Source organism: Megascapheus bottae, chromosome 19 (assembly GCF_031878675.1).
Source record: "Megascapheus bottae isolate mThoBot1 chromosome 19, mThoBot2.hap1, whole genome shotgun sequence".
Taxonomy (NCBI): domain Eukaryota; kingdom Metazoa; phylum Chordata; class Mammalia; order Rodentia; family Geomyidae; genus Megascapheus; species Megascapheus bottae.
Window position 1 is genome coordinate 43,158,550 of NC_143527.1, and position 27,776 is coordinate 43,186,325.

A 27,776-nucleotide genomic window follows, 5' to 3' on the forward strand; every position below is an offset into this window, starting at 1 on the left:
AATTGTATCATCTTTAAGTATTTGTGGTTCCTGTGCTTTAAAAACAAAACAAAAACTTTTTCAATGACAATTTCATTTCCTCTCGTGTGGGAGAAAAAAATAAATAGCATCAACAACAAAAAATACATTATTGCCCTTATAACTAACAAAAGGGTAAAGCCTTTTTTTTAATTTTAATTTTCTTTTTATTGTGCCAGGAGTTTGAACTCAGACTGTGAGTTCAATCAAGGTTAACACACTACTACTTAAGCCATATGTTCCACTTCCAGGAGCAAATTTTGGAGAGCCTAGTCTCATCCACAGTCTCCTGGATGGTCCCAGGAGGATGCCAGGATTAGCATTCCACTGACTCCCAAACACCCCTCTCACTCCCTATCCAAAAGAGACTGAAACAAATTCCATGAGCAGACAACAGGCAAGGTATGAATGAAATCATAAACACAAACACATGCTTCATAAACACGTCTCCTTTCATGGGAGCTCAACATCAGCACCAAAGATATGGCAATGTCAAATTTCTGAAGAGCAACCCCATTTCTCCCCCTCTCCATTCCCCCATCCCAGTAAAATGGGGTGCAACTGTGATTTGAGGTAGCCATCAAGAGCCCCACACTATTGCACACAAACATGTTCAGTAAAAGAATTAACCAACCCAGGTGCTAGGGACTCACAGTTATAATCCTAGCTACTTAGAAGGTTGAGCTAAAACCTAAGGACCCTAATTCAAAGCAAGCCCAGGCAAGAAAATCCATGAGACTCTTATCTCCAGTTAACCACCAAAGCAAGTCAGAAGTGAAGATGTGACTCAAGTGGTCAAGTGTTAGCCTTGGGAGAAAAACTTCAGGAACAACCAGGCCCTTTAAGCTCCAGTATCAAATAGCCCCCTTTGCCACATATATACACACACAAGACCAGTCTGCACAAATAAGTCAGAAGAAAATGTGCCCTAAGAAGCTGCAGGGAGAGGGGAGGGTTAATTAGGGGAATGGGGTACTCTCCCTTTAAGGTTCACCTCTAGGACAGAAATCAAATTAACTGTTCCACGGAAGATATTCTGCTTGGTTGCTTAACTATATATGTGACTAGGTATTTTTTCAATGCTGAATAATTCCTAACAGCAAGGGGGGGAAAAAAACTAAATTGTTTATTTGGCTCATAATTATACCACTCAATGTATGATGGCTCACTTGAGTCAGAGAAATAGCAGTAAAGTACTCTCAGGAAATAGGTAAGAGCATGGAGTATTCACTATGCATTTCTATTTCTCTGACTCTTGATTCTGAACTTGACAAATGAAAGATATCGCAATCACATTCCATCAATAACATGACATACAATATATAAACTCAATAGACCTCCAAGAATCAGATGTAAAGTTTGAAAAGGGAAGGATTTTCTCTTTATTACATAGCATTAACAAAATACAAATTAAATACCAATGCAGTTAACAGCCTCATGAAAGTCTAAATTATTCAGAAATACATGTTTTAATTATTTTTAAGAAAATCAACTTGGGCCCTCTGTTTCATTAAAATTCACAACTTCTATTCCAACGCAAAAATATCAGTATAGATATGCTGAAATGCTACCTTCCTTGTCAAGTTCTAGCAAATGATTTTGTTTGTAGGCAGGGAGAAATGGCTGGGTTTTACATCCCTGGGGAAGTGTGCAAACCATATTGCTGCTCTGAAGGCCATTCCAAAGGGCAGAGCACCCACCCCAATGCCTGGGCCAGACTCCAGGGAAACAAGGAAGAAAGAAGAGGTCACAGTGATCACAGGGAACAATCTGGCATTGTGTGACCCCAGGGACTTTGGTGAATGTTCAGAACTGTGAGAAACTGTGAGGAGTAGCATTGGTTATCACTAACCAAACACCAACATTCTATGACTCAGGGAGCACTGTCAAAGCATCTCGATGTGGAATGGCTGGTTTGTATTAATTGTTCCGGTAATCATTTATGCAATCAGAAATTCCTCACCCAGAAATTATTTTTTCTCAAGGGAAAATTAAAATGACTAAACCTTCTGGTATTCAACCAATATTATTAAATTCCCCATAAGGGAAGGGGTGTGTCTACACATAAGATAAAGGTGGAAGAGTCCAGCAGGCCCCTGACCATCACGAGAGCTATTAACATAAAGGTACCTGTCCAGGATAAGGGCAGGAATCGCAGAAGCTACAATACCCAAAAGTTTTAGCTTATGAGTAGATTAAACTAAACAAAGTAAAACCATATAGAAAAAATTCAATTAAAAAAGAGGCTATTACTCTGGAAAGCAGTATGGAGGCTTCTTAAAGAACTGAAAATAGACCTTCCCTATGATCCCACCATACCACTTCTGAGCATCTAGCCTGAACATCATAACCCAGGATATGATAAGGACACAGCTATGTGTCCTTATCTCTGCACTATTCACACTAGCCAGGCAATGGAAACAATCCAGATGCCCTACTGCAGATGAATGGTAACAAAAAATGTGGTATATATATATATATACAATGGAATTCTACATAACCAACAGACAAGATAAAATAATGGCATTTGCAGGGAAGCAGATGAATCTAGGGCGAAGCATGTTGAGTGAGACAAGTCAAGACCAAAGGAACAAAAGATGCATGGTATCCTTAATATGTGGCTATTAGATCCAAATAGTACAAGAGCGAGGACTCATTATTCACATACCCAATGCTATGGACATGGTATTGGAAAAATAAACACAACTACATAGACATAAAAATTTGTTACTCTATAGACATAATGCTTTATTACATAGATTAATATGTATTTATGTTATACAAACTCTCAGCCTAATTTCAATTATGTTCTAAAAACTAAGTGCCAGTGATTGTATTTAGAGATTCCCTTCTTGAATACTTGTTTGTTAAATATGTCATTTGAAATATGATGTAACAATCATTGTTAATAAATTCTTTAATAAAAAAGAGGCTATTATGGGGCCGGGAGTTTGGCCTAGTGGTAGAGTGCTTGCCTAGCATGCATGAAGACCTGGGTTCAATTCCTCGGTACCACATACTTAGAAAAAAGCCAGAAGTGGTGCTGAGGCTCAAGTGGTAGAGTTCTAGTCTTGAGAAAGTCCAAGGACAGTGCTCAGGCCCTGAGCTCAAGCCCAGGACTGGCAAAAAAAAAAAAAAAAGAGGCTATTATTATCAAATGATAAAGAGAATACTTCACTACAAAAAATCTTAAATAGGGCCGGGAGTTTGGCCTAGTGGTTAAAGTGCTTGCCTAGCATGCATGAAGACCCGGGTTCTATTCCTCATGTACCACATATAGAAAAAAAGCCAGAAGTGGTGCTGAGGCTCAAGTGGTAGAGCTCTAGTCTTGAGAAAGTCCAAGGACAGTGCTCAGGCCCTGAGCTCAAGCCCAGGACTGGCAAAAAAAAAAAAAAATAGAAATATGATTTCAATAAGTAAAGCTAAAGTTAATAAATCATAAAAAGAAAATTAAAATTCATAATTTAATGGGATAAAACTATAAAAGGCTACAGAAAATTTTAACTACACAATTAACAAACAATCCCATATATTTTTACAAATTGCAGCAATCTGCTGATATACCATACATCAAAATAAAACTGAAAATACTAGCATATAATCAATGACAAACGAACATTACTTCGAAAAAACCTTTATTTATTGATACTTGAATACTGAGTGATGATATAAAATATAATTCTTGCTGTTGGTTACAATTAAAGTTTTAAGATGTTCAACCTAATGGATTTACATAAGCTTCTCTAAACTTAGAGCATGCACTATTCCTGTCAAGCCCATTAAAAAAAAAATGTGTGTATAAACCCTAACCACAGCTGGCACCTGTGGCTCACACCTGTAATCCTAGCTACTCAGGAGGCTAAGATCTGAGGATCTCAGTTCAAAACCAGCCCAGGCATGAAAGTTCCTTAGGCTCTTATCTCGAATTAACCACCAAAGGAGTGGAAGTGGTGTTGTGGCTTAAATTGGTAGAGCACTAGCCTTGAGCTGAAAAGCTCAGGGCCAGTACACAGGCCCAGAGTTCAAGCCTCAGGACACCCCCCCCCCAAAAAAAAGAGTATGGATGTATGGATGGATAAGACAGAGAAAGAAAAACATTTTTGTGCCATCCCTGGGGCTTGAACTGCCTGAGTGCAGTCCCTGAGTTTTTGTGCTCAAGGCTAGTTAAGGCCCAGCTCCACTTCCAGTTTTTTGTTTTTGGGGTTTTTTTTGTTTTGGTTTGGTTTTTTGTAGTTATTTAGAGATAAGAGCCTCCCAGACTTTCCTGCTCAGGCTGGCTTTGAACAGAAACCTTAGATCTCAGCCTCCTGGGTAACTAGAATTGTAGTTATTAAGTCACCAATGCCCAGTTAGAAAAACATTTCAAATGACAGTCAAAATTCACAAATAAGAAATGAACTCCAGAATCTGGAAACAAGAGGTTTATCTTTGTGATTGTTGTTCTTAATGTACTACGTGAAGTTATTTCTTTTCTATTTTTTCCCCCTTATGATTTATCTCACGTTGATACTGTAACTGACTGTGGTACCTGTTATAGTGTGTAAGTTTATTTGTTTATTTGAAATAGGAAAGGGAAGGGAAAAACAAGATTAGTGGGAGGGGGTAGAGGGAGGGAAAGTAGTAGAAAAACATGGGAACGGGTATCAATGTTCAAGAAGTAATGCACCGCTATCTGATTAATATAACTGTAACCCCTCTGTACATCATCTCAACAATATAAAAGGAAAAAAATTCACAAACAAAATTAACCATTTTCAAGTGTACAAAGTGTGCAATGTAGCTACATTTAGATTTAGTACATTCACAGCTTAGCCATAACTGTTAACCTGGTTCCAGACCACTTTCATCACCTCAAAGGAAACCCCAAATCCCTACCTCTGAAGGTCAGGTCTCCTTCTCCTCAGCCCCTAGACACAACTTAGCTGTTTTCTGTCATATGAATCTGCTGAATCATGGTACTTCCTACACATGGAATCATATGTTACATCTAGTTTCTGAAACTTACCATGTTTTCATGTACAACCCGTGTTTTATGTATCCTAAAACTACAGCTGCAGGATAAACAGAATCCAAAGCACAGACAAGCCACTGCAGATGCCTGCCTCACCATACCCTGCTTTCAAAGTCAAAAGCAGCAGTAGTAGACTCTCATCCCCAAAACAGATGGGGTCCTATACAAATCTACCTAAATGTATACAACAAAGAATCTGCTTGCCCCAAAACTTGTATTCAGTCAACCCTCTATATCCACAGGTTTCACATCCCAAAATTCAACCAACTATAGATAAAAAATATTGCAGGAAAAAAAAAAGTCACTGTAGTGAAGATGTAGACTATTGTCTTACTGTTGTCCCCTAAATCATGTAACAACTACTTACACAGCACTTACATTTTGCTAGGTATTAAGAGTAATCCAGAGTAATGAATTATGAGTAATCTGTTTCAATGGATCTTATATAAATATTTTAAATGAATACCCACAGGTTAAATGGAAATACTACACCACTTTATATACATCTTAGCAACACAGATTTTAGTGTCTGCAGCTCCTGAAATCAGTCTCCTGCATTTATCAAGAAATCAGGGTGAGTGTGTGTGTGCGTGTGTGTGTGTACATGTGTGTGTGAACATTAAAACATAAACACACACCAATTTTTATAAAACATATCACTTTCTCGGCCCACAAAATAAAAATCATGGCATACTCTGAAGCACACTTAAAAAAAGAAAAGGAGAGAGGAAGTTCCAGAAACTGTATGTGGGAAGACAATGGGACCACAAACTCCCAGATCCCTGGGACAGATCCCTGGGAAGTTGAGGGGCATTGCTGCCTGCAACAAAAACAGGCTCTGGGAAGCCAACCTCCTGCTCTGCACTACCAGCAAGCACTACCAGACACACTGCATGTGTCTGAGCACTGTTCCAAACACAATACCCTCGAAGTGAAGCTGAACCTTGTTCTGTGGAACTCATACTCCAGTGTAATTTTAGTGACAAGAGGAATGGACTGAAGACAAGGAAAGAAAACAAATGGCATTTTCAGATGGCATTTCCCACCACAGAGCCTAGGACCAAATCTGTGAAACTACATGTTGGGACAGAAGGGAGAATGACTGGGTGATTCAGGAATGGATCCAAATATCAAAAATGACCTGCTAAGTAAGGCCATCAGCAAGCACTATGCCAGCATCCTAAAGCCTTCACCAAGGGTTTTTTAAGTTCATCAGCATGCAGGATGTTTTCCAAGAAAATACTCAACTTTAATCTTATAATGGAAGTCAAAAGCAAATCAGGATTTAGACTACTGTATGAAAATGAAACACATTTTATTCTAGACCATTTTTTGCAAGAATAATCACTCCCTGAAATGCAAAATTATCTATATTTAAATCACATTGGCTGAATGATATATATAGGCAGTATATATTACCTATTTACAGAGCATACTTTGCAGCTCATTGGACAAGAAGACTCAAGAAAATAAAAGCTACTGCTTAATTCTGTTCTTCAGTAATAATACATCCCATTTGGACACATGTAAGAAATCAATGGCTACCTAATCTGGATGGAAATTATAAGTAGCAGATTTTGACCGGGTTTTTCCATAAAAGGCCAGACAGTAAATACTTGAGGTTTTGCTAGCAACAAATGATCTTAGTTCCAAAGTCTTCTTTGCCTTTGGGGCATTTATTATGTATGGGTTTTCTTTATTTATTTAGTTGACAATATTAGAAAAAATAGAAACCATTCTTTTTCTAGGTGTGTGCTGATCCTAGGGCTTGAATTCAGGGCTTGGGTATTGTCCCTTACCTTTTTCGCTCCAGGCTAGTGCTCTACCATTTAAGTCACAGACTCCACTTTGGGCTTTCTGCGGTTAATTGGAGATAAGAGGCTCACATATTCTCCCTGCCTAGGCTGGCTTTGAGCTGTGATCATCAGGTCTCAGCTTCCTGAGCAGCTAGGATTTTAGACATGAGCCACAGGCACCTGGCTAGAAAAACCATTCTTAACTCCTGAGCTAAATAGGTTCTCCATCATTGGTTGACCTCTGCTTTCTAACAGCACAAGAATGAGACAAGGGATTCCCAGATTTCTAACCATTCACACAGGAGGAAAGGCCCCACATTTCCACATTACCTCTTTGAGCTTCTCTAACTCATTCTGGAGAGCCTGTCTGGATATTTCCACTTCAATCATCTGTTGCCGGAGAGTTTCATTTTCATCTTCAGCTTTACTACGCTTTTCCTCCACAGTCTCAAGTTCATGGTGCAATCTGACAGACACATCTTTGGCTACCTGCATGGCCACACAGAGATAAACATAAGAATTTGTAGTTTTCAGACCACATCACAAGCAGAATCATCAAGTAATATGGCAGAACAACAAATAACAAAAGATTCCTGATATACAGACTTGTATTTAAGGGAAGAGGTATTATAGATAAAGCATCAGTGATAGAAATGTGAATCACTTCAGATAAGAGATAACTGATTGAGGGCCGGGAGTTTGGTCTAGTAGTAGAGTGCTTGCCTAGCACACATGAAGTCCTGGGTTCAACTCTCGGTACCACATACATAGAAAAAAGCTGGAAGTGGTGCTGTGGCTCAAGTGGTAGAGCTCTAGCCTTGAGAAAGTCCAAGGACAGTGCTCAGACCTTGAGCTCAAGCCCAGGACTGGCGAAAAAAGAGATAATTGATTGAGAGTTTGAAATAAGAAATCAACAGAGCACTGGTGGCTCAAGCCTAAAATCCTAGTTACTCAAGGAGGCTAAGAGAGCTAAGGACCCTATACTGAAGTCAGCCTAGGCAGACAAATCCCAGAGACTCTCATCTCCAATTAACCATCACAAAAGTGAAAGTGGAACTGTGGCTCGAGTCATTAAGAGTGCTAGCCTTGAACCCAAAAACTCAAGGACAGCACCTAGGTCCTGAGTTCAAGTCCCAGGACTAGCACAAGAGAGAGGGTGGGGAGAGAGAAGAAGAGGAAAGTAGAGGAGAAGAGAGGAGAGGAGGGGAGGGAAAGGAAGGGGAGAGGAAAGGAGCGGGAGAGAGACACAGACAGAGACAGAGAGGAGAAGGACGGTAGGGAGGAAGAGAGGAAGGGAAAGAAAGAGAAAGAAAGAAGAAAAAATCATAAAATCAATATTGTGAGAGACTATGACTCATACTTTCATCTGAATTCAAAGGCAACTTGGGTAGTCCAATTTCCTCATAGAATAGCATCAAGAATATCAATCCTTTACATGCTATATGATAAATTGCAAACAATAATAAAAATGAACAAGTCAAGATTTCTGTTTTAAACCTGCCTGATTAAAAACAGCAGTAGTAATAATAACTTGTATAGGCAGTAGATGTTCAGTACACTCGGGTTTGAAGTTGTCTACTGTGGTTAAAATGCTCAAATGCTCAAAGCAATGACACATCTTTATTTTCTAAAAACAAATGAGAAAAACCTTTGCAAGAGAAATATAAGGCACCCTTTCTTCCACTAAGTGATTTTTTTTCTTAGCAGTTTATAACTTTGATAGACTTACAAAGATCTTTTCCTGTTGTAATGAAAGCTAGATGAGACTGCAAAGTACTTTCATAATAAAGAGGACAGTATGCATAATTTATCCCTAGATAAATGATGGGATAATCAGGTCATAGCAGTGAGTACTAGTATAAAGTCAGATTTCTTCACCTCATTTCTGGCAGTGGTTCTTAGATTATTAGTTACAAATTTAGATTATTAGTTACAAACCAATTTTCTTCCAGTTAGGTCACCACTATACAAGTACCCTCAGGCTATGAGAATGTCAGATTTACCACATCCTAAAACCCAAAATAACCATGAAAATGTTAAGAAGATGGTAGCTTTTTCTTTTGCCAGTCCTGGACTTGAGCTCAGGGCCTGAGGCACTTTCTCAAGGCTAGAGCTCTACCAGTTGAGCCACAGCACCATTTCCAGCTTTTTTTTCTATGTATGTGGTATGGAGGAATTGAACCCAGGTCTTCATGCATGCAAGGCGAGCACTCTACCGCTAGGACAAACTCCTGGCTCCGAGATGGTAACTTTTTTTTTCTTGGCATTATTTTTTTTTAATTAAAGAATTTATTAACATTGATTTTTACATCATATTTCAAATGACATGTTTAACAAACAAGTGTTCAAGAAGGGAACGAGATGGTAACTTTTTAAGAGTAGTCCTTAACTTGATAACAAATAGAATTTTTTAACTTATTTCATATCTCTAGGAATATCAATACAATTCTTATCCAACTGTCAAAGTAACTGGCATGTATTTATTCTTTTTTCATTGTAGTTCCATTACTATGGTATTTGTGCCAATCCTTGGGCTTGAACTCAGGTCCTGAGCATTGTCCCTGGGCTTTCTCAAGCTAGTACTCTACCACTTGAGCCACAACACCACCTCCAGCTTTTTCTGTGTATATGATACCAAAAAATCAAACCCAGGGATTCGTACTAGGCAAGCACTCTACCACTAGGCCATGTTCCCAGCCCCCATTACTACTTTTATGACAGATTTAAATCTTATGGCATTCAAGTTATATAACTAGCCATAAAGTAAATAAAGTATGTTTGCGATGAAATTGGTAGAGACAGACATATCAGGAAAACATCAGGAAACTGTGTCCCATTGGGGTGGGGGGGGCAGGGAAGGGAGGCGACCTGCACCTGTAGCCCCAGGTACCAAAAAGCCTGAGGGAAAAGGACTGTTTGAGTACAGGAGTTTAAAATTGGCCTGGACAACAGAGAAACCCCAGAGACAGACAGAGAGACAGATGGACGGACAGACAGACAGACACAGAGAACCTTTTACTAGGAGGCTAGGAGTATGTGCCTCAGTGCTGGTAAGATGGTTGCCTGGTGGGGCCGGGAGTTTGGCCTAGTGGTTAAAGTGCTTGCCTAGCATGCATGAAGACCCAGGTTTGATTCCTTGGTACCACATACATAGAAAAAAGCCGGAAAATGTGCTGAGGCTCAAGTGGTAGAGCTCTAGCCTTGAAAAGTCCAAGGACAGTGCTCAGGCCCTGAGCTCAAGCCCAGGACTGGCAAAAAAAAAAAAAGATGGCTGCCTGGTATAAAGGAGGCCCTGCACCTCCACCCTCAAAACAAAAAAAGAAACATTTGAGAAGTCTGAGTTCCATCTTCCATTAGCTAACGTCTCAGCCCTAGATGCCCAGGCCTTCAGCCCCTCTCACTCACCTTCAAGTCTTGCTCTAGGCTTCTGATAAGTTCACCATCCACCTGTCCTGTTTCTGCCACTTTCAGGCTTTTCTGCTCCGCTTTCCTGAGCCTGTACTGTAGGATTCGGCAGTTCTTGTTAGCACGATCCAGCTCTCGTCGGAGCTCCTGCAGTTGGTAAACATCTTCCTCTAAGTAGCTGTCTCTCATCTCTTCCATCTCAGCTCGGAGTTCATCCAGCTCATCCTAGGAAAAGCAGGGCAGGTTCATGATCCAAACCAAACCAGGAAGGAAAGTCTCTGTCTCCTCCACAAACCACCCCCTTCAATACTAAGTACCAAATTCCTCCACTCGACTCATCAGCTCATGGCCAACCAGGTGTTGGCCAACCAGGTGTTTGGTCGGTGACCTCTTCTGGTGGAATCTTCTGGACTCAGAAACTAAAAAGTAGCCTGGATACATTTTTTTCATATATTTTTTATTGTAATTCATAGAAGGGTTACATTATATTTGCCAGATAGAAGGTGCATTAATTCACATACATTGATAGCCTTTCTCATGTCTTGGTCCCCATTTCCCTCCCCCCCACCCCCACCCCCTCCACCCCCAACCTGGATACATTTTTACAGCTTCTTGGGATTGAGTCCACACCCAATATTTCCTTACATAATCATAAACGTAATCTACTGTATAGATGATTAAGCCTTTAGATTAAAATCTAACATTGACCTAAACCAGTATCTCTAGGGCACAATTTAGGTCGAAGATGAGTCAGACAGACCCAGCTTTCAATGAACACAAACTAGGAAGATACTGGTAACTGCTCTGCAATTACAGCACTCCTACATGTTTGTCCTAAAATGTTTGTTCTAGCCCAGTGCTGGTGACTTATGCCTATAATCTTAGCTATCCATGAGGCTGAAATCTAACTCTGCATTTCAGAGCAAGCCTGGAAAGGAAAATCTGTGAGATTTTTATCTCCAACTAATCATCAAAAATAAAAATAAAAAATACTGAAAGTGAAACTGTGACTCAAAAACTCAGGGACAGTACGCAGGCCCTGAGTCAAGCCCTAGTGCTTGAACAAAGATAGATAGGTAGATAGATGTGAAACTGTCCTTCACACCAACGACAACCCAAGGAGGAACCAGTACAATTGGAAAGGTTAAATGTTGTGTGTATATATTCCAGACAACTCAAACAATATCTTCTCCACCTTTCAGGACTTGTAGACTCAGTCAATTCTATGTCTAACTCTACTCTTAGCTTTAATGAGCTTCTCACCTTGTGGTTCTCTGGAGCCACTTGGTGGAAAAAAAAAAAACTATTGACTAACCCTATGGCATAAGTTTGTTGGGAAATATTAATCTGCTGTGTCTTACATTATGTTTGTGGTTTATTATCCTCCCAAGTCTGGCTTCCTTTCTAGTTGAGTCAAAAGAATGCTACCTAAATATGTCTGATCCTGGCAACCCAACAAATGACCTTCCCATGTCACCCCTCCAAAGATAGGGTCACTTCTGGTTCCTGGTTAGGCAGGGCCAACGCCCCAACTCTGCTTGAAGCAGTTATGATAGACGGATCTTCACCCATCAATTTCCCTTAAGGGACCGAAGTCATTTTAGGGGAAAAATGAGGCAAGATAGCCTAGGGAAAATAAGACATGGCAAATGGCTGCCAGGGATTCAAAGACCTAAGCTTAAAGCTTGTCCATCCACTTCCCTTGAGATAAGTCATTTGGGGGGAAATGAAGCAGGATAACTTAAGGAAACTTAAGGCCTGTGAAGGCAACTCATGGTATTCGGAAATGCTATCTTTGCCTCCTAGAGGGACACCCGAATGCATTTCATCCTGAGGGATACAAATCTCACCAACTTAACAGCTAACTGACAGAATATATGCCTTTCTGAGAAAACTCAAGCTATCTGCCCAAAATACAGACAGCAGGCTTCTGTTTTATGGCAGGATGCATTCTTACTTGGAAACTCAAAGTAACACTAGGTGTAATTAGAGCAAAGACAAAGTACCTGTCTTTGCATAACATTAAAGCCAGGCCCTTTGCCTTTACCCTATAAATACCCCAGCAACCCAAAGAGCTATATGCTTCTCTATCTCCCTATGAGAGCACCCACACTCTCTAAGAGTGTGCCCCTGCCCTTTTTGTCTATTAGTCTGATTGCTTGTTTATTTACTCAATAAAGCTCTGCCAAGTTTTCTTATGATGGTGACTTGTCCATAAATTCTTATTCTGTGATCTAAGTCAAGGACCCTAAGTAAAGAGTTTCTATATTTAAAGGGAAGCTTCACTAAACCTCATGTCCATCCAGCGATGGATGGATGGATGGATGGATGGATGGATGGATGGATGGATGGATGGATGGGCAGAGATTTTATTCAACAATACCAAACTCTAATTGACTCTAATCTTAAAATGTGTTTCTGGCACACATACTGGGCTTGCTCATGTTCTTCATTTCTACCTCTCCTTCCTTTGTTATCAAGGAGAAAACACTCTGGGAACGACTTAGAGCAAGATACGTCATACTCATAAAATGATACGTTGAGGGCCGGGAGTTTGGCCTAGTGGTAGAATGCTTGCCTAGCATGCACGAAGACCTGGGTTCGATTCCTCGGTACCACATACATAGAAAAAAGCTGGAAGTGGTGCTGAGGCTCAAGTGGTAGAGTGCTAAGCTTTGAGAAAGTCCAAGGACAGTGCTCAGGCCCTGAGCCCAAGCCCAGGACTGGCAAAAAAAAAAAAAAAAAAAAAGTAAAAAAAAAAAAATGATACGTTGAATTGAAAGTCCCTTGTATAACTTACAGATGAAAAACAATAATACATTTTTTAAAAAGAAGACACTCTAAATATGACAGTAAATAAAGAATGGCAGCCCCCCTTGTTTAGATCTTAGTTCCCATACTAGGCTCCAACAGAGCACCCTAAGTTTCAAAATGAAGCCATTTACACTAGAGCTCCAAGTCACCAAACCAAGACTAAGTTGTAAGGTGTAATGGGTAAGAAGTAACTGGAACTGGCCAGTTTCACAGGCAAGACAGGGAATTCCCTCAGCTTTAACCCTTAAGAGAGGGAAATGGGGTTGAAGCTGAGGTCAGTGGATGTCAACTAACTATTCCTTCAGGATTAGGTCCCTAAGTCCCTGCATCACAAGGTGAGTATTTTAGAAACCACACTTAGGGCCTCAGGGTACTTTCTTTCAGCTCTCTCCAGTCCTCTATCTAGAAAACCAGCTTGTCTCCATTCAGCCTGGGGAACACTAATTCTATTTTATGAAATATGCCTGATTTTAAAATTATAAATAGTGCCAATGAGAATCTTTAAAGCAAACTTGATTTTTGACCAGAGAACTCACGGTATCAACCACAGCTCCCCACTTCCCTCAGTACCACAGACATAAGCAATGCTCTCCACCCCACTCCTGCAGCACCCTCAACCAAAGACCCAGGCCAGGCCCCCAGCTTCCCTACCTTCCCCTACAGCCCCTACAGGACACTTCCCCCCCACACACACACAAGTTATTCTTTCATATGTAAATCAGATCATCCCACCCCCATACCAAACCCTCCAGGGCTCTTTTTTTCCTTTCTTCCCAGCCAGGCACTCCCAGTTCTGTAGGTCTAGAATTGCCAGTGGGGCCTAGAGACCTCACGTTCCATTCCCTCTCCTAGAAATGCTCCCCCGCACCACACTAGATCTTAGCTCAGGGAGCTCCCAGCCTCCCATACCACAGAAGGCACACTGCTAATGCTTCCCCTTGGTTAGCCCCTCACCTCTATGGTCCTCATACTGTTTGTTCTTTGCCGTGGACCACCCCCTCTCTCAGTTACTACTTGTCATCTACCCTAAAAGGAGAACTTTGAAAGACTTGAAAGCATTGAAAGACCTGGTCAGATTGTCCTTCAGACTTTCAAGAAACATTTTGTGGAATGAATAAACTAAAACAACACTCAACACTTAGAAAGACCAAATCCCAGCACTGACTGAAACATCACAGCACTCTCAGCTCCAGTTCTGTAGCCTTTTTATGGAAACTACTTCCCAAACACAGAGACTTATCTGCAGTACATAGAATATACACTGTGCTGAACTATTTTGATAGACTTCAACCAAAAATCATGTGGAAGGAAGAAAATTAAGGAAAGCATTCTAGAAATTTTCCTGCATGGTTCAATAACTGATTATTCAAATGACTCCAGAATAGCAAGCAATCAGTCCCTGCTTGGCTTGTTCAGCTGACACTAAGTTTCAAGATGAAAACTTTTTTTTTTTTTTTTTTTTTTTTTTACCAGTCCTTGGGACTGAACTCTGGGCCTAAGCACTGTCCTTGAGCTTTCCTTAAGGCTAGTGCTCTACCACTTGAGCCACAGCACCACTTCTGGCTTTTCTATGTATGTGGTACCAAGGAATTGAGCCCAGGGCTTCATGCATGGTAAGCAAGCACTCTACCACTAGTCCAAACTCCCAGTCCCTCAAAATGAAATCTTTTAAAGTAGGAACATGGTAGAATAGCTGCCTAGCAAGCCCAAGAACCTGAGTTCAAACCTCAGTACAGGTAAGAGACATAGAAACAAGAAGGAGACTCTCTCCCATACTTGGAAGTCCTAATCAGGTGTGGGAACGTCTGACCAAGTATAGAATGCCTGAAAATGTATTGGGTACACAATGGATAGGCATGGAAGCTTCTCAGCAGCAGCCCCATCTGTTTGTCTTGATAATTTTGTACAATCCACAAGCCATGTCATACAAATCCAAAGAGCCCTTGGCCATAATGAGAGAAAAGGGAATTGTTCATTAGACAGGGACAAAAGGTGACAGATAGGACACTGACAGATAACATGCGGCCCATCAAGGCACTTATTTCCACAGTGCTCCAGTGCTCCGGCTCAGGCTCCTGCTCAAAAGCTTCTTCCCATAATGCCCTAAGTGTCTATTCAACCAATAAAAAGATCAGGGCAGTATACATACAAGGCACTGAGCAATCAGTGCAAAGCTCAGGGGAGGAGACAAACAAGAAGCCCAGAACTACAAAACTTCACTCTGAGAGGACTCCATTAGATTTCTCTTTGAGGCCATTTTCAAATGGAGAGCTTTCTTCAAGGCTTTCCTTTCATTTACAAATTCCTTTATGGGGGTGGGGAGATGATCTCTTCTCTTAAACATCAGAAAAAAGTTCCCCTGGCCCTGCTGTTCACCCCTTCTTTATTCTGCACTCGATTTATTCCTGGATTTTCAAACTCTAGAGTTGTTAAGGGGAGCAGGGAGTGTTAAGAGGAGCAGGGACTGGCGCCATCCAGCATGCCTAAGAGTTCTCCCGCCCCATTGTGGAAGGTCGACAATGGTACAGCCCAGCCACCTTGACCTCCCCACTCCCCCCATGAGGAGGGATATCTGGTACAGCCCAGCCACCTTTGCCCTTCTAGGGAGGGGCAACCTTGACCTTCTCCCCACCCCCAGAGGAGGGATATCTGCTTGGGTAGGGGTGGGCCCCATTGGTGTGGAGACCTCAATTTGCCTGCGAACTCCAACTAAGGTGATAGGTAAATGCAAACACTGGGCTGTAACCCTATTGGCTACCTGCGTGTGGCTGGAGCTGGCAATGGTCCCTCTGTGTATGTAACTATCCCATTGGTCACCTGTGTGGCCAGGTTCCACCGCATGGGTTTTGCCCTTAAAAACCCAGCATGAGGGGCTGGGAGTTTGGCCTAGTGGTTAAAGTGCTTGCCTAGCATGCACAAAGACCCGGGTTCGATTCCTTGGTACCACATACATACAAAAAACCAGAAGTGGTGCTGAGGCTCAAGTGGTAGAGCTCTAGCCTTGAGAAAGTCCAAGGACAGTGCTCAGGCCCTGAGCTCAAGCCCAGGACTGGCAAAAAAAACAAACAAAAAAAAAACAGTGAGCACTGCTCGGGGTCACAGTGTCAGCTCCCGAGTCTGCACATGCTCCTCAGCCGGTCAGTTCACCATCCACTTCCCCAATAAATTCACCTTTTTCTATGAGACTGCCTCTGTGTGGTGGACTCTGGTGGGACGTGGAATCCCCACCTGGAGGGATGTGGAATCCCCTCCTCTTGACCCCCTAACAGAGTCTTAGACATTGAACAGAAATACCCTGAAAATGAGTTTATCTTGCATGCAGTGGTCTTTGAAAACAAACAAACAAGCAGCTCATCACCTCTCAATTGCAGTTCACAGCTTTCTCCTTTTGTCCACACTATCAACATCAAGAGATTCTCCTAACCAAAGGAAGCATTCTCCTAAGCAAACAAAGCATTTCAGTGAACTACCAGACACTGCACAGGTTAAAGAATAAACCTTCACTGACTTCCTGGTGCTCAGGTGAGTAAAGGTTTCTCTTCTCAGGTTCTCACAGAACTATCCATGGTCAAAGAATGTCATGAAAAACATAAGCTGCTTGGGCCAGGAGTTTGGCTTAGCATGCTCAAAGACCTGGTTTCGATTCCTAAGTACCACATACACAGTAAAGGCCAGAAGTGGTGCTGTGGCTCAAGTGGTAGAGCTCTAGCCTTGAGAAAGCTCAAGGACAGCTCTCAGGCCCTGAGTTCAAGACCCAGGACTGGCCAAAAAAAAAAAAAAAAAAAAGAAAAGCTATTTTGAATGTGTCATAAGAAAAGTAAGTCTCAGCGCTAAAAAAAAAAAAAAAATATTATAGAGTATAACCAAGTTTCAATTCTTTATTTCCCTCCCAGAAGGCTTTCCCTGTAAATCTTGTTCCTGGAAGGACAATCTGCTAGATCTGGGAGTTTTTGCACCCAGACATGAGCAGAATGGACAGGCCAGGTTCTTCAGGAGACAGAGGACCCAGAGCTTTCAAGAAAATGCTTGCCCTGGGGCCAGGAGTTTGGCCTAGTGGTAGAGTGCTTGCCTAGCATGCATGAAGCCCTGGGTTCAATTCCTTGTTACCACATACACAGAAAATGCTGAAGTGGTGCTGTGGCTCAAGTGGTAGAGTACTAACCTTGAGAAAGCCCAAGGATAGTGCTCAGGCCCTGAGTTCAAGCCCTAGGACTGGCAAAAAAAAAAATGCTTGCCCACTCTGCACGAAAAAGAATGCTATCCAGATGCCCGAATTTCATTGTGGCTCTGACACTGGAGATTGCTCCCCATCAGCAGGCCAAAATCTTTTTTTAGGGGGAGGGGCAGTCCTGGGGCTTGAACTCAGGGCTGGGCACTGTCCTTGACTTTTTGCTCAAGGCTAGTGCTCTGCCACTTGAGTCACAGCACCACTTCTGGCATTTTCTATGTATGTGGTACTCAGGAATCAAACCCAGGGCTTTGTGCATGTTAAACGAGCACTCTACCACTAGGTTATGCTCCCAGCTCCCAAATTCTTTTAAATGGGCTTATAGTCATCATTCTTGATAGAAAGCAGAAAGTGAGTTTAGAATCTTCAAAAATCTAGGTCATCCACATCTCAACGTCTACTAGACTCTGAGAAAGAGCCTAACTGAAATTCTTCTCAGTACAATTAGGAAGTAATTGTTTCACTGGGTAACTATTTTTTTAATAAGTAGTTAAATGTAAGCAATAATTACTATAGTCATCATATGTACACTTCTGGACCAATACATATGTATGCATACCAATGCACAGTGACTTTGACTCATGTTCATGGGAGAAATTATAATGAATTGTCATTCCATCAAGTATCGATAGAAGTCAGTCATGAGTGAGAGGCAGATGGCTGATACCTGTAATCCTACCTACTAAAGAGGCTATGATCTGAAGGATTACAGTTTAAAGCCAGACCAGACAGAAAGGACTATGATACCGTCTCCAAAACAACTAGCAAAAATCAGCATTGGAGGCATGGTTCATGTGGTAGAGCTCTAGCTAAACAAGCTATGTGAGTTCAAGCCCCTAAGTTCAAACCCCAGAACTTAAAAAAAAAAAAATGCTATACACACTTTAAGAAGATGCAGGACATATCTACTCTAATGTTAAATAGTAAATATGGCATATAGGCATATAAACAACAATTGTTGGGTTTGAAAAAAAACTTTTAAGAGCCAGACATAGCCACACTCCAATCATTGAACAGTCCATATGTAAACATACTAAATTTTGGCATGAATACAAAAAAATCACCAACAGTAGTTCACTGAAAAGAAAATTACAAAGAACAACATTTGAATTGCTGTTTTTCATAACTCAAATTTTATCTCAATTTCTAAAACAGAAAGCATACTTTATTAAACAGGTTACCTTTATAACAGTCTTGTCAAAAGCATATTACTCCATTTGAGAAAAGAAAACCAAACTAAGAATGGTTAACATTTCCAAAAGCCTCACTGCAAAAATAGACACAAGACAGCAAATCCACAGCAGTCTGCCTCTAAATTCACACACACACACACACACACACACACACACACACACACTCATGCACACACGAAATTTACAGTTGATACTACAAAGAGTTTGCTATAACTGGAACAGATGAAATGATAATGATCTTCCATTGCACTTTTAAAAGCCCACTATCCATGTAAACTAATACAATCAGTCTAGCATTTACAGACTGACAATTGTCAATATACAAGTATATCAATTAGAGCAACTAGTCCCAAGGAAAATACTGCACTAAAGATATTAGTATTGTTTATCTCAAAGATAAGGACACTGGGCAGGGCACCAGTAATTCACCCGTATAATCCCAGCTATACAGGAAGCTTATAAATCAGGAAGGAAGGCCACAGCTCCAGGCTAGCCCAAGCAAATAAAAAGTGGTCTGTCTATTAGTCATCCCATCTACAGAGGAAAGTATAAACAGCACAATCTCAATCCAAACCAGCCTAGATGAAAAGTAAGACCTTATCTCAAAAATAATCAGACTCATGGAGGCACAGGTCAAGTGACAGAATGTCCGCCTGCCAAGTGGGAAGCCCTGGTACCATGCCAAAACAACAAAGGGACATTTAGAATTCAAAAGTTTAGCTTCCCTCCCACGTGTCTGGTTTGGGGGTAGGACCAAGACTAACACTTCCACTCCTCCTGTGGCATCTGGGAGAAAAAAGCAATTTTCAGGTTCGTTGAGGGGAAGTCACAAGAGAAGCAAATTACAAACCATGCTAGCTGGCAGCAGTCACTCAAACAGGAAAAACCATTATTATTCAGATTAGGGTCATGATGAGTAGTGATTTTTCAAGCTAACATCACATTAATTTCCTGAGGACATGCTCTAATTTAGAAAACACTATATTCTAGACTCCTAAAGAAGTCTGCCATTCCAATGTTTAAGATAATCGAATGAAGCAGAATATAGTGTTTCTGGCTGATATAATTTAGAAATAGTAAATAAAATGGAAATTTCTGTTCTCTTATTATACACAAAATTAATAAGAAAAAACTGTCTTTAACACTTCTCTATTGAATTAATATCAAGTCTGTGATATATTTAAATGTCACATTATTATTGTCTTGCTGCAGTCTAGCCTAGTTTTAATTATATATTTCAAATGCTTTATATAAAATGGATTCCTGGAAGTGGCATCAAACTATCCAACTATTCTGTTTTTCCTTCAGATGACAAATCAAAGTTTGTGACTTCATCAAGTCCAAGAAATAATGAGGTGCCATTCAGACAACTGAATAAACCAAGATTAAAAGATTAAGCCAAGATTAAATGTTTCAGTCAAAAGCTCTAGAACTGTTCTATCCATAAAAACAAAGGATCAGGGCCAAGAATTTAGCCTAATGGTAGAGTGCTTGCCTAGCATGCACAAAGACCCGGGTTCCATTCCTTGGTACCACATACATAGAAAAAAGCCAGAAGTGGTGCTGTGGCTCAAGTGGTAGAGCTCTAGCCTTGAGAAAGCCCAGGGGGAGTGCCGAGGCCCTGAGCTCAAGCCCATGATTGACAAAAAAATAAAAATTTAAAAAAAGGACCAAATTCATGACATCTTGGTATAAGTGATCAAAATTTGATCATACTAATGATTACCATACATTTAGCCTCAAACCAATCACAATTTCTATTTTAATAACTCCTCTTTAAATAAACCCAATCTGAACACAGAAGCAGTTCTCTAGCTACTGTTACATCTTCTGGGAGTTGCAAACACAAACTATTATCATTTGTCACATCCAAATCATCTACTTCATTTCCCTCGGGACAATGGCAATGTTCTTTCCAGTCCCAGCTGGAGCTAAGGAGGCAAGGGGCTGCAGCCATTGTTCAGGACCAGAGGGAGGGGATGTGGGCTCTGGTCACCCCATCTTGACACCTATCATGAAGACAGTGCTGCTTTCACAGGCTGCATAAAGAATGGGTGTGGAAAGCAGCATGTCTGAGAAGAATAAGGAATACTGTGCATGCTAATCCTTCCGAAAGAAAGGGAAAGGGAAGGGACAAGAAGCTGAAAGACCTCAGCAGCTAAGAACTGCTTCTTCTTCCCATGATGAGTATCTGCCATCTTATTCAAACAAATGTAACAACCATAGCAGAGCCAGGAACACTTAATAAACAAACAAACTGCCCCCAAGTAACAAACAGGACAACAAGGCCAGATCAATGGGCATATAGTTCTATCTATACATGCACAATTGTAGGGGCTCTAACTCAATGGTAGAACATGCTTAGCACACATGAGGCCAGGATTCAATTCCCAGTGCCTCCCATAAAACCAAAAGCTCAACCGTCTCCCTTAGAAAATCACCCTCCAGCGAAGGAAATCAATGCCATCTAGCCTTGTTTTCTTTAAATTAAAGATACTTCTTAGGAAATAACTGAGATAGTAGAGCAAAAGAAACCCCTTCCCACCCCAAGTAAGATCCACCCTAAAGACAGTAGCATGGTAAGATCAAAATACGTCAATAAACTCTGATTACATTCTCCTGAAAGTCCTGTGGAAACAGAAGACATAACTAATATGTTGACAATGAGCACTGTGGTTTGTCTGATTGTCCTAGAGCACTCAAGCAAAACGTGTGGCATCCTGGCAGGGTGGAAACACGCCAGGCTTGTGTAGAAGTCAGTCCTCACGTTTAAAAAAAAATGCCTCGGTTTGTTTGGGAAAGAAGCAAAGGCCTGGAGGTAACTAAACTCAGCTGCTTACTTTATGTTCTGACTACCTACAGATATCTTCCAGTTCATCAGAAGTCAAAAGAAAACCCAACTACATTTCTGTCTGAACTTCATGGAAAAAAAAAAAAAAAAAGGGCGGGGGTAGGGTAATGGGTACCAAGACATGTGAAAGGGTATCAATGTATGTGAATTAATGCACCTTCTATCTGGCAAATATCATGTAACCCTTTTACTAATTACAATAAAAAATTTTAAAAAAATCAGCCATCTGAACTAAGTTGTGTGTTTTTCTTCTAGTCACCCCAGTTCCCTTTGATGAAGGGACAGAAAACAGGGTCAGGAATAACTCTACACACTCCACACAGCACAAAAGGTGTGCTAAAAACCCAGGAGAATTACATTCAAATTTCTTGATTCATAAGACATCCTGCTTGCGATCATGGGGCTTTGAGCTCTGACTTTGTGGTGGTCTTACATAGCAATGGTAACAATCCTGGCTCGAGAGCAGAATGTAATGCTTCATGCAGTCACAACCCTCCAGAACAGATCCAAGTAAAATTTCTGGGCCAAGTTTCTCCTTGTTGGATAACATTTGAACAGATGGATGCTATATCTAATCTTCAGGGTTCTATGTAACACTCCTTAAAAAAATGCCTAGGTCAAAGATGTACTTTTATCTACCATCTTTTAAAAACAAAAAAGTTTCTCAAAGCATCATACAAAAAAACCCCGCAAAGCTAGGTTTATAATATGCATATCTCATGCAAAGAAAGACAGATTGGCCTAGTCCCCAGAGGCGGCTGCTGCAAGGAGTAGACTGGGCACCCATAGAACTGTCAGCCCTCCAGAAGTCTACCTAACCACTTATGTTTCTTTCCCAAATTAAGCTATCTGTTTTTAGGTTTTTGAAGGGCCAATTTGTGTACATCATACACATATACGTGCAGTTACTCTGTTTGCCTAGTCTCATTTAGACCCTTCTATCCAATTCTCGGGCTGTTGACGGGAAGGCCACAGAATAGACTCCAGTCCAGCAAACAGATGGCCATAACACCTTCTCCACGGGAAATGGCAACTGAATACTTCCCGCAAATTAAGCCTTGCCAGTGGGATTTCATGGAGAGAAGATGATTACAGCCCTTTCACCTGAAAAGAAAACAAGAGTCCCCTAGGAAAAGGAAACACAGAATGCAAAGAGCTAGTAAAAGAACTCAGAGGCAGGGTTCTTGGAGGCAGGGTACACAGAGAACAGCAGCCTTGCAGGTGGTATGTTGCACAGAACAGAGGCTCTGGAGGCAAGCACAAATGGTGCCACTCCCTGGCTAGGTGACCTTGGGCAAGTCCCTTAAGTTTTTGGTTCTCAGTAACCTTATCTGCAGAACAGGAGTTGTAACAAATCTAACAGTGGGAGCAGGGCCAGGGCCTGTGAGGGGTAGGAAGAAGGGGGGGGGTGGGGGTGAAATGTTCATATGTTCTTGGAAGAGCTGGTAAAAGGTCAGGGTCAGGCAGTTTTTCAGTCATTGGGAATCTAACTAAATAACTGAATAAATGAAGGATAAAACCCAAGAATGGATTTTGAAATGATTGCCTTCTTTAAGACCCAGAAAGTAATAAGAAATAGATTTTCTTTCAAAACACTCCATTTTCTGTTGCTGGGCAGTCCTACTTTAGATGCATAGTTTGATTAGAAATACTCTAGTTCGGGGTTATGCTTCCAAAAAATCCTCACCCTGGAGGATCTTCCAAAATGCTCCTTGCCAGAAAGAGTCCCACACAACGGTTGCTTTTTCTCTTGGACCCCTTGGAATTTCACTCTATTGTCTCTTACATAAGAGATGCACACTATTGGAAACAGCTCCCAGTTCCGCCCTATTCTCACTTCTGTCCCCCACTGTCTCCTTCCCACAAAACTAACATCACTGACTAGAGCAGCTCCAAAAGAAACCCTGGTTTAGGAAGTAGTACCACAGTCTGTGGGCTGACTCCAGCCCCAATCGTGTACCCTTACCACCATGAAGTTAGAAAAGCCAATCCTCAGTCCCACAGGTCACCGGGCTTCAAGCAGACAGGTTATCATTTGCTGAGAAAACAGCTCAAATCACATAGTCTATTCACAAAGCAGGGCCACACAGTCACTCTGACAGGTCTTCCCAAGGATTTTAACAGATATAGGACTCAACTATTGCCTCTGGAGTTATTTGCTAACCTAAAACAGACTCTCCAACACAGCTCTCTTTATTTTTCTCTCCCATTACCCTCAGCTGTCTTTGACCTCCTTTAACACAGTCTAAACCCTCAGTTCTGTGGCAAGGGCCTTCTCCATGGAGAAAAGATGGAGCCGGATTAAGACTAATGGGACTAAGAGCCACTGCAAACACACCCTGTGGGAAGTATCAGTGTGACAGAGACCTCAATGCCTCCCTTGCAAAGAGCTGGCACTGACTCTCCAGACATAGGCAGGCAGGCTTGTAGACAAAGCTCTCCACCCCCTGAAAGGTCCCTGAACATAGAGCCACCAGGCTCTATGGATCTCCCTGTCTCTCCCCTCAACTTTCAGCGCTGAAAAGGGCCAGGCCCCTCCCTCTGCGAGTGCCGCAGGAGCCCCTAGGAGACACTGTGGGCGCCTGGCTTTCGTCTGGAATTACGGGAGGAGCTGCAGTCACACCGGCAAGCCTGCACCACCACACGGCTGCCAGTGTCCGGCCGCCACTGAATGGCTAGACACCTCTCCAACAGGTGAGACGAGCCCCGGATCCACGGGTGTACCCAAAAAGGACGGTAGCCACCTCTCTCCTGGCTCGTGCGGCGAAAGCCAAGAGTAAAATCCAAGAACGGCTAAGCGGGTGAAGAAGGACCGACGGGTCTGGCTTCGTCCACAAGTTGTGGCTCAAGTCCCCAAGACCTGATGAGGGCGGGAGCGGGAGAGTTAGGAGCTGGCAGCGTCCCACCCGCCACTCAGCACCCGCTCACCTTGAGGTAGTCGTTCTCCGAGCGCAGCTCCTCCATCTCCCGAAGCAGCTCCTCCTCCTCCGCCACCGGCACCGGCACGAGCCGGGGCTGCTCGTCCGGGCTGGGCTCCCGGGGCGTCCCGGGGACCACCCGCTCCGGTGGCACGCGCCCCCCAACATCCTCCGCCGCGCCCGGGGCCGGGGACCCTGGGGCGACCCCGCCGGGGCTGCTTCGGCCCCCGAGACCCGCAGCGGCGACCGGGGGTGCAGCGAGCAGGCCGGGGGCGTCGGGGCTGGCGGGCGGCGCCCCCCGGGCGGCTCCTCGCGGGGGTTCCCGGTCACTGGAGCCGGTGCCGGACTCGGCGTCGCTGCTGGCGGCGGGGAGCAGGCGCTGCTCATCGGAAAGCGGCTCCGAGGGGCAGTCGGAGAGGTCGGAGCTGCTGTCCGTGTGACTGATGCGCGAGCTGGGGGCCGCCGAGGTCACCGAGAGGGTCACGGCCGGGACCGGGGCGGCTAGGGACAGGAGACCCACGGCGCGCGCGGGGGGCAACCCGGAACCGCGCTTGGCTTTGCGGGCCTTGGCGCCGCTGGGAGGCGGGTCGGCCCCGGGCGGCTTCCCCGCCCGAGGCGGCGGCTCCGCGAGCACCGCGCGCGCCGCCCTCCTGATTCCCGGGGCGGCCTTGGCACCGCCTGCCGCCCTGGTGGCTCCGGCGCCCGGCGGCGGCTTGTCCTTCGCGCCGGGGACGCCGCCGCTGCGCCGCGAGAGGCGGCCGGGAGCCGCCAGGGAGCCGGGTGACGGCGGCGCCTTCGCCGCGAGGTTGGGCGAGCGCGGGGCGGTGGGCGCCGGGGCTCGGCCCGGGGACGGGGCCGCCGGAGCCCCGCCGGGCGCAGGCGGGCGGGTGTGCAGGTCCTTGAGGAAGGGTCTGGCGGGCGAGGGCGCGCGGTGCAGCCGCCTCCTCTCGGCCAGCGGGTGGAGGTGATGATGGCGATGCTGGCCCGGCGGCTTGGAGTCCAGGGCGCCGCCGCCGCCCGCGGGGCCGTTCAGCGTCTCCATGGCCCGGGAGGGGACCGCGAGCTGCAGCTCGGGCGGCGGATGCTCCGGGCGGCGACGGTGGCGAAGGCGAAGGCGGCGGCGGCGTGCAGCCTCCCCGCGCGCTCGGTCATCACTGTCCCCCGGCCCCGCCCGGCCTGCGCCCCGGCACACGCCGCGGCTCCGAGGATTCCCGCGGGGCTCGCGGCTGCCGCTCGCTCCCCCTGGCGGAGGTCACCGCCGCTCGACTTCTCCCGTCGCGGCCGAGAACCGGACCCCGTGCTCCAGGCTGAGATCCTCGGTCTGTCCAGGCGGCCGAGCACACCCGCACTTGTCTGGCGACCGAGCTAGCGGCGCGCGCCCGACTCCCGAATCCCGCTCCCCGCCCACCGCCAGCCCGCGCCCCGCAGCACCGCCCGCTCGGGTCAGCGCGGCTTTGCCTGGCAAGAAACTGCTGGCGCGCTCCCTGCCAGCGCCGCCGCGGGGTGCGCATGCCCCGCCCCCAGACTGCCGGGGCCGCGGAGGGGCGGGGCCCGGGCGAGGGGCGGGGCCCGGGCGCGGGGCGGGGCCCGGGCGCGGTGAGCCCTCCACCAGACCCGGGCCACGGTTCCGCGACCCTCTTTGCTCCTGGATCCATCGCCTGAAACTGGCTGGGAAGGAAAGAAGCCGGGATGTAGGAGGCGGAGAGGCCCGGCACGGGACACTTGGGGAGACTGAGCGTCTCAGAGGTGTGGATGGCTCCCGCATCCATACCTCCGGTGGGGGGCTCTCCCTTGGCACACCAGGGCCCCTCACGGGTCCCTCGGGTCAGCCCCTGCCCAGGCCCCCGCTCCGTTCCCTGCGCCCCTTTCCAGCTGGCACCGCGTCCGGACGGGTACCGCACCCGCAGCTGCGCCCCGTGGCCTCGAGGGCGCGAGGGGCGGAGTCGCCGTGGAAACAGAAGCAGCAGCTTGCCAAGCCCGGGGCGGGGAAGGGAACTCGCACGTAGTTTCCAGGACGAGCCGGACACTGGGCACTGTTGGACTTCCAACTGGCATCGTTGCACTGAACGCCCGGAACAATCCTGGCTGCCTCGTGAAGATGGGGACGCGGGCACAGGGAGCTGAGGTTGCTGGCCCAGGATGCCAAAACCAGTCCACGGCTGAGCAGGACTTCACCCGTGTCCCCGCGCGGTCCCTTCAGCCAGCCAGAAGCCGTGTAATTAGGAATTACCTGCGGGGGGAGGGGGACGGGGACAAATAAGCAACCATGAGAACACATCGTGCCAACTATAGAGGGCTTTGGAGCATTTTTTAAATTTATTTTGTGCCAGAACTGAGACTTGAAATCAGGGCCTGGGCGCTGTCCCTTAGCTTTTCTGCTCAAAAATGGTGCTTGAAGCACAGCTCCTTTTCTGCCCTTTTAGTGGTTAGACGGTAATGAGACCCTCACAGACTACCAATAGCAGACCTCGATCTCAGCCTCCTGAGTGGCTAGGATTACAGGCTTACCCATCAGTGCTGGGTCCCAGGAGTTGGATGTTTGGTCATACTCAAAAAAATAAGGCCCAACTGTTCTATCTTGGGGGCAGAAGGGGGCAACTACTCATGACAAGCTGCTAAAATGACATCTTAACCCAGCCTGGAACCGTTTGCCATGTCCTGAGTACATCTTGCTCTCCTAGGACAGGGAGAGAGCAGATAGAGGGCAGGTAGGGTGAAGCTAAAAGCTCTCCGGTGGTCCAGACATTAAGACACTACGCTGGAGGTTGGGAGACATTGATGTTCTCAGCATCTGACCTGTATTTATTTGCTTAGAAAAATTTGCTCCAGAAACAAAGGGGAGGGGGAAGAGGCAGACCAGGGAGTTTTTTTGGCTGTGGCAGTATTCCCTGATGAAGGGCAATGGTCACAGGGGGAGAAAAAAAAAGAAACAGGCAAATAGACACGAATGTCTGCTCCTTACTAAAGAAGGGCTCTACTTAGCCACAGGCTTCAAAAGCACAGCATAAACCGATGTTCTTTCTTTTTAAAAAAAAAATCATATAAATCAGAAAAGTGCTGTGTTCTCAGAAGACAGAGGGGAGCCTCTGTGCAACAAAAATAAGATTTAGCTGTGCCCATTTGTCCCTTTGCCCTGAGGTCTACTCCCTGTTACTGTCTCAACCTTTCCTTCCCATCCCTGGAAGGGGAATGACCCACCAACAGTGGCTTTCCAGGCATCTGCCTCCCTTACTTCCCATGTCTACCTCAGATGCCTTCTCCAGCATGGTGGAGTGACTTCATTTGTGGAGTGACTTTCTGAAGTGTGAGCTGTCATTGGCTGACTTGTGCACTTTCATCTACAGCCAGGGATGAGAGTTATTTCCTGTTCCTGTCTGTCCCTGCCTGCCTAGATTGCTTTACCACTTGGGTGACCTCCCCTTGCATTGGAGCCTCATACATATTCCGGGGCTGAGAGTTCCTCGTTCTTCTGCAGACCCATGCACACTGGACTAAGGGACTGCATGCAGCACTGGTGTACTGTCATATTTGGAAAGAAGTCC

At 44.7% G+C, this 27,776-nt stretch overlaps 1 protein-coding gene across 4 annotated transcripts in view; it reads right to left on the reverse strand.

Moving 5' to 3' along the window:
- The window catches only part of Mtcl1 (microtubule crosslinking factor 1), a 124,253-nt gene extending 98,645 nt beyond the window's left edge, over positions 1-25,608 (reverse strand). For all 4 annotated transcript variants that reach the window (XM_090353469.1, XM_090353467.1, XM_090353470.1 and 1 more), the window contains exons 1-3: positions 24,245-25,608; positions 10,231-10,455; positions 7,156-7,314 (exon numbers count right to left, since the gene is read on the reverse strand). In XM_090353469.1, the coding sequence (XP_090209595.1) occupies positions 7,156-7,314; positions 10,231-10,455; positions 24,245-25,276 (1,416 nt within the window). In that variant the 5' untranslated portion in view covers positions 25,277-25,608. The remainder of the gene's footprint in view (positions 1-7,155; positions 7,315-10,230; positions 10,456-24,244) is intronic.
- Positions 25,609-27,776: the final 2,168 nt, after the last annotated feature.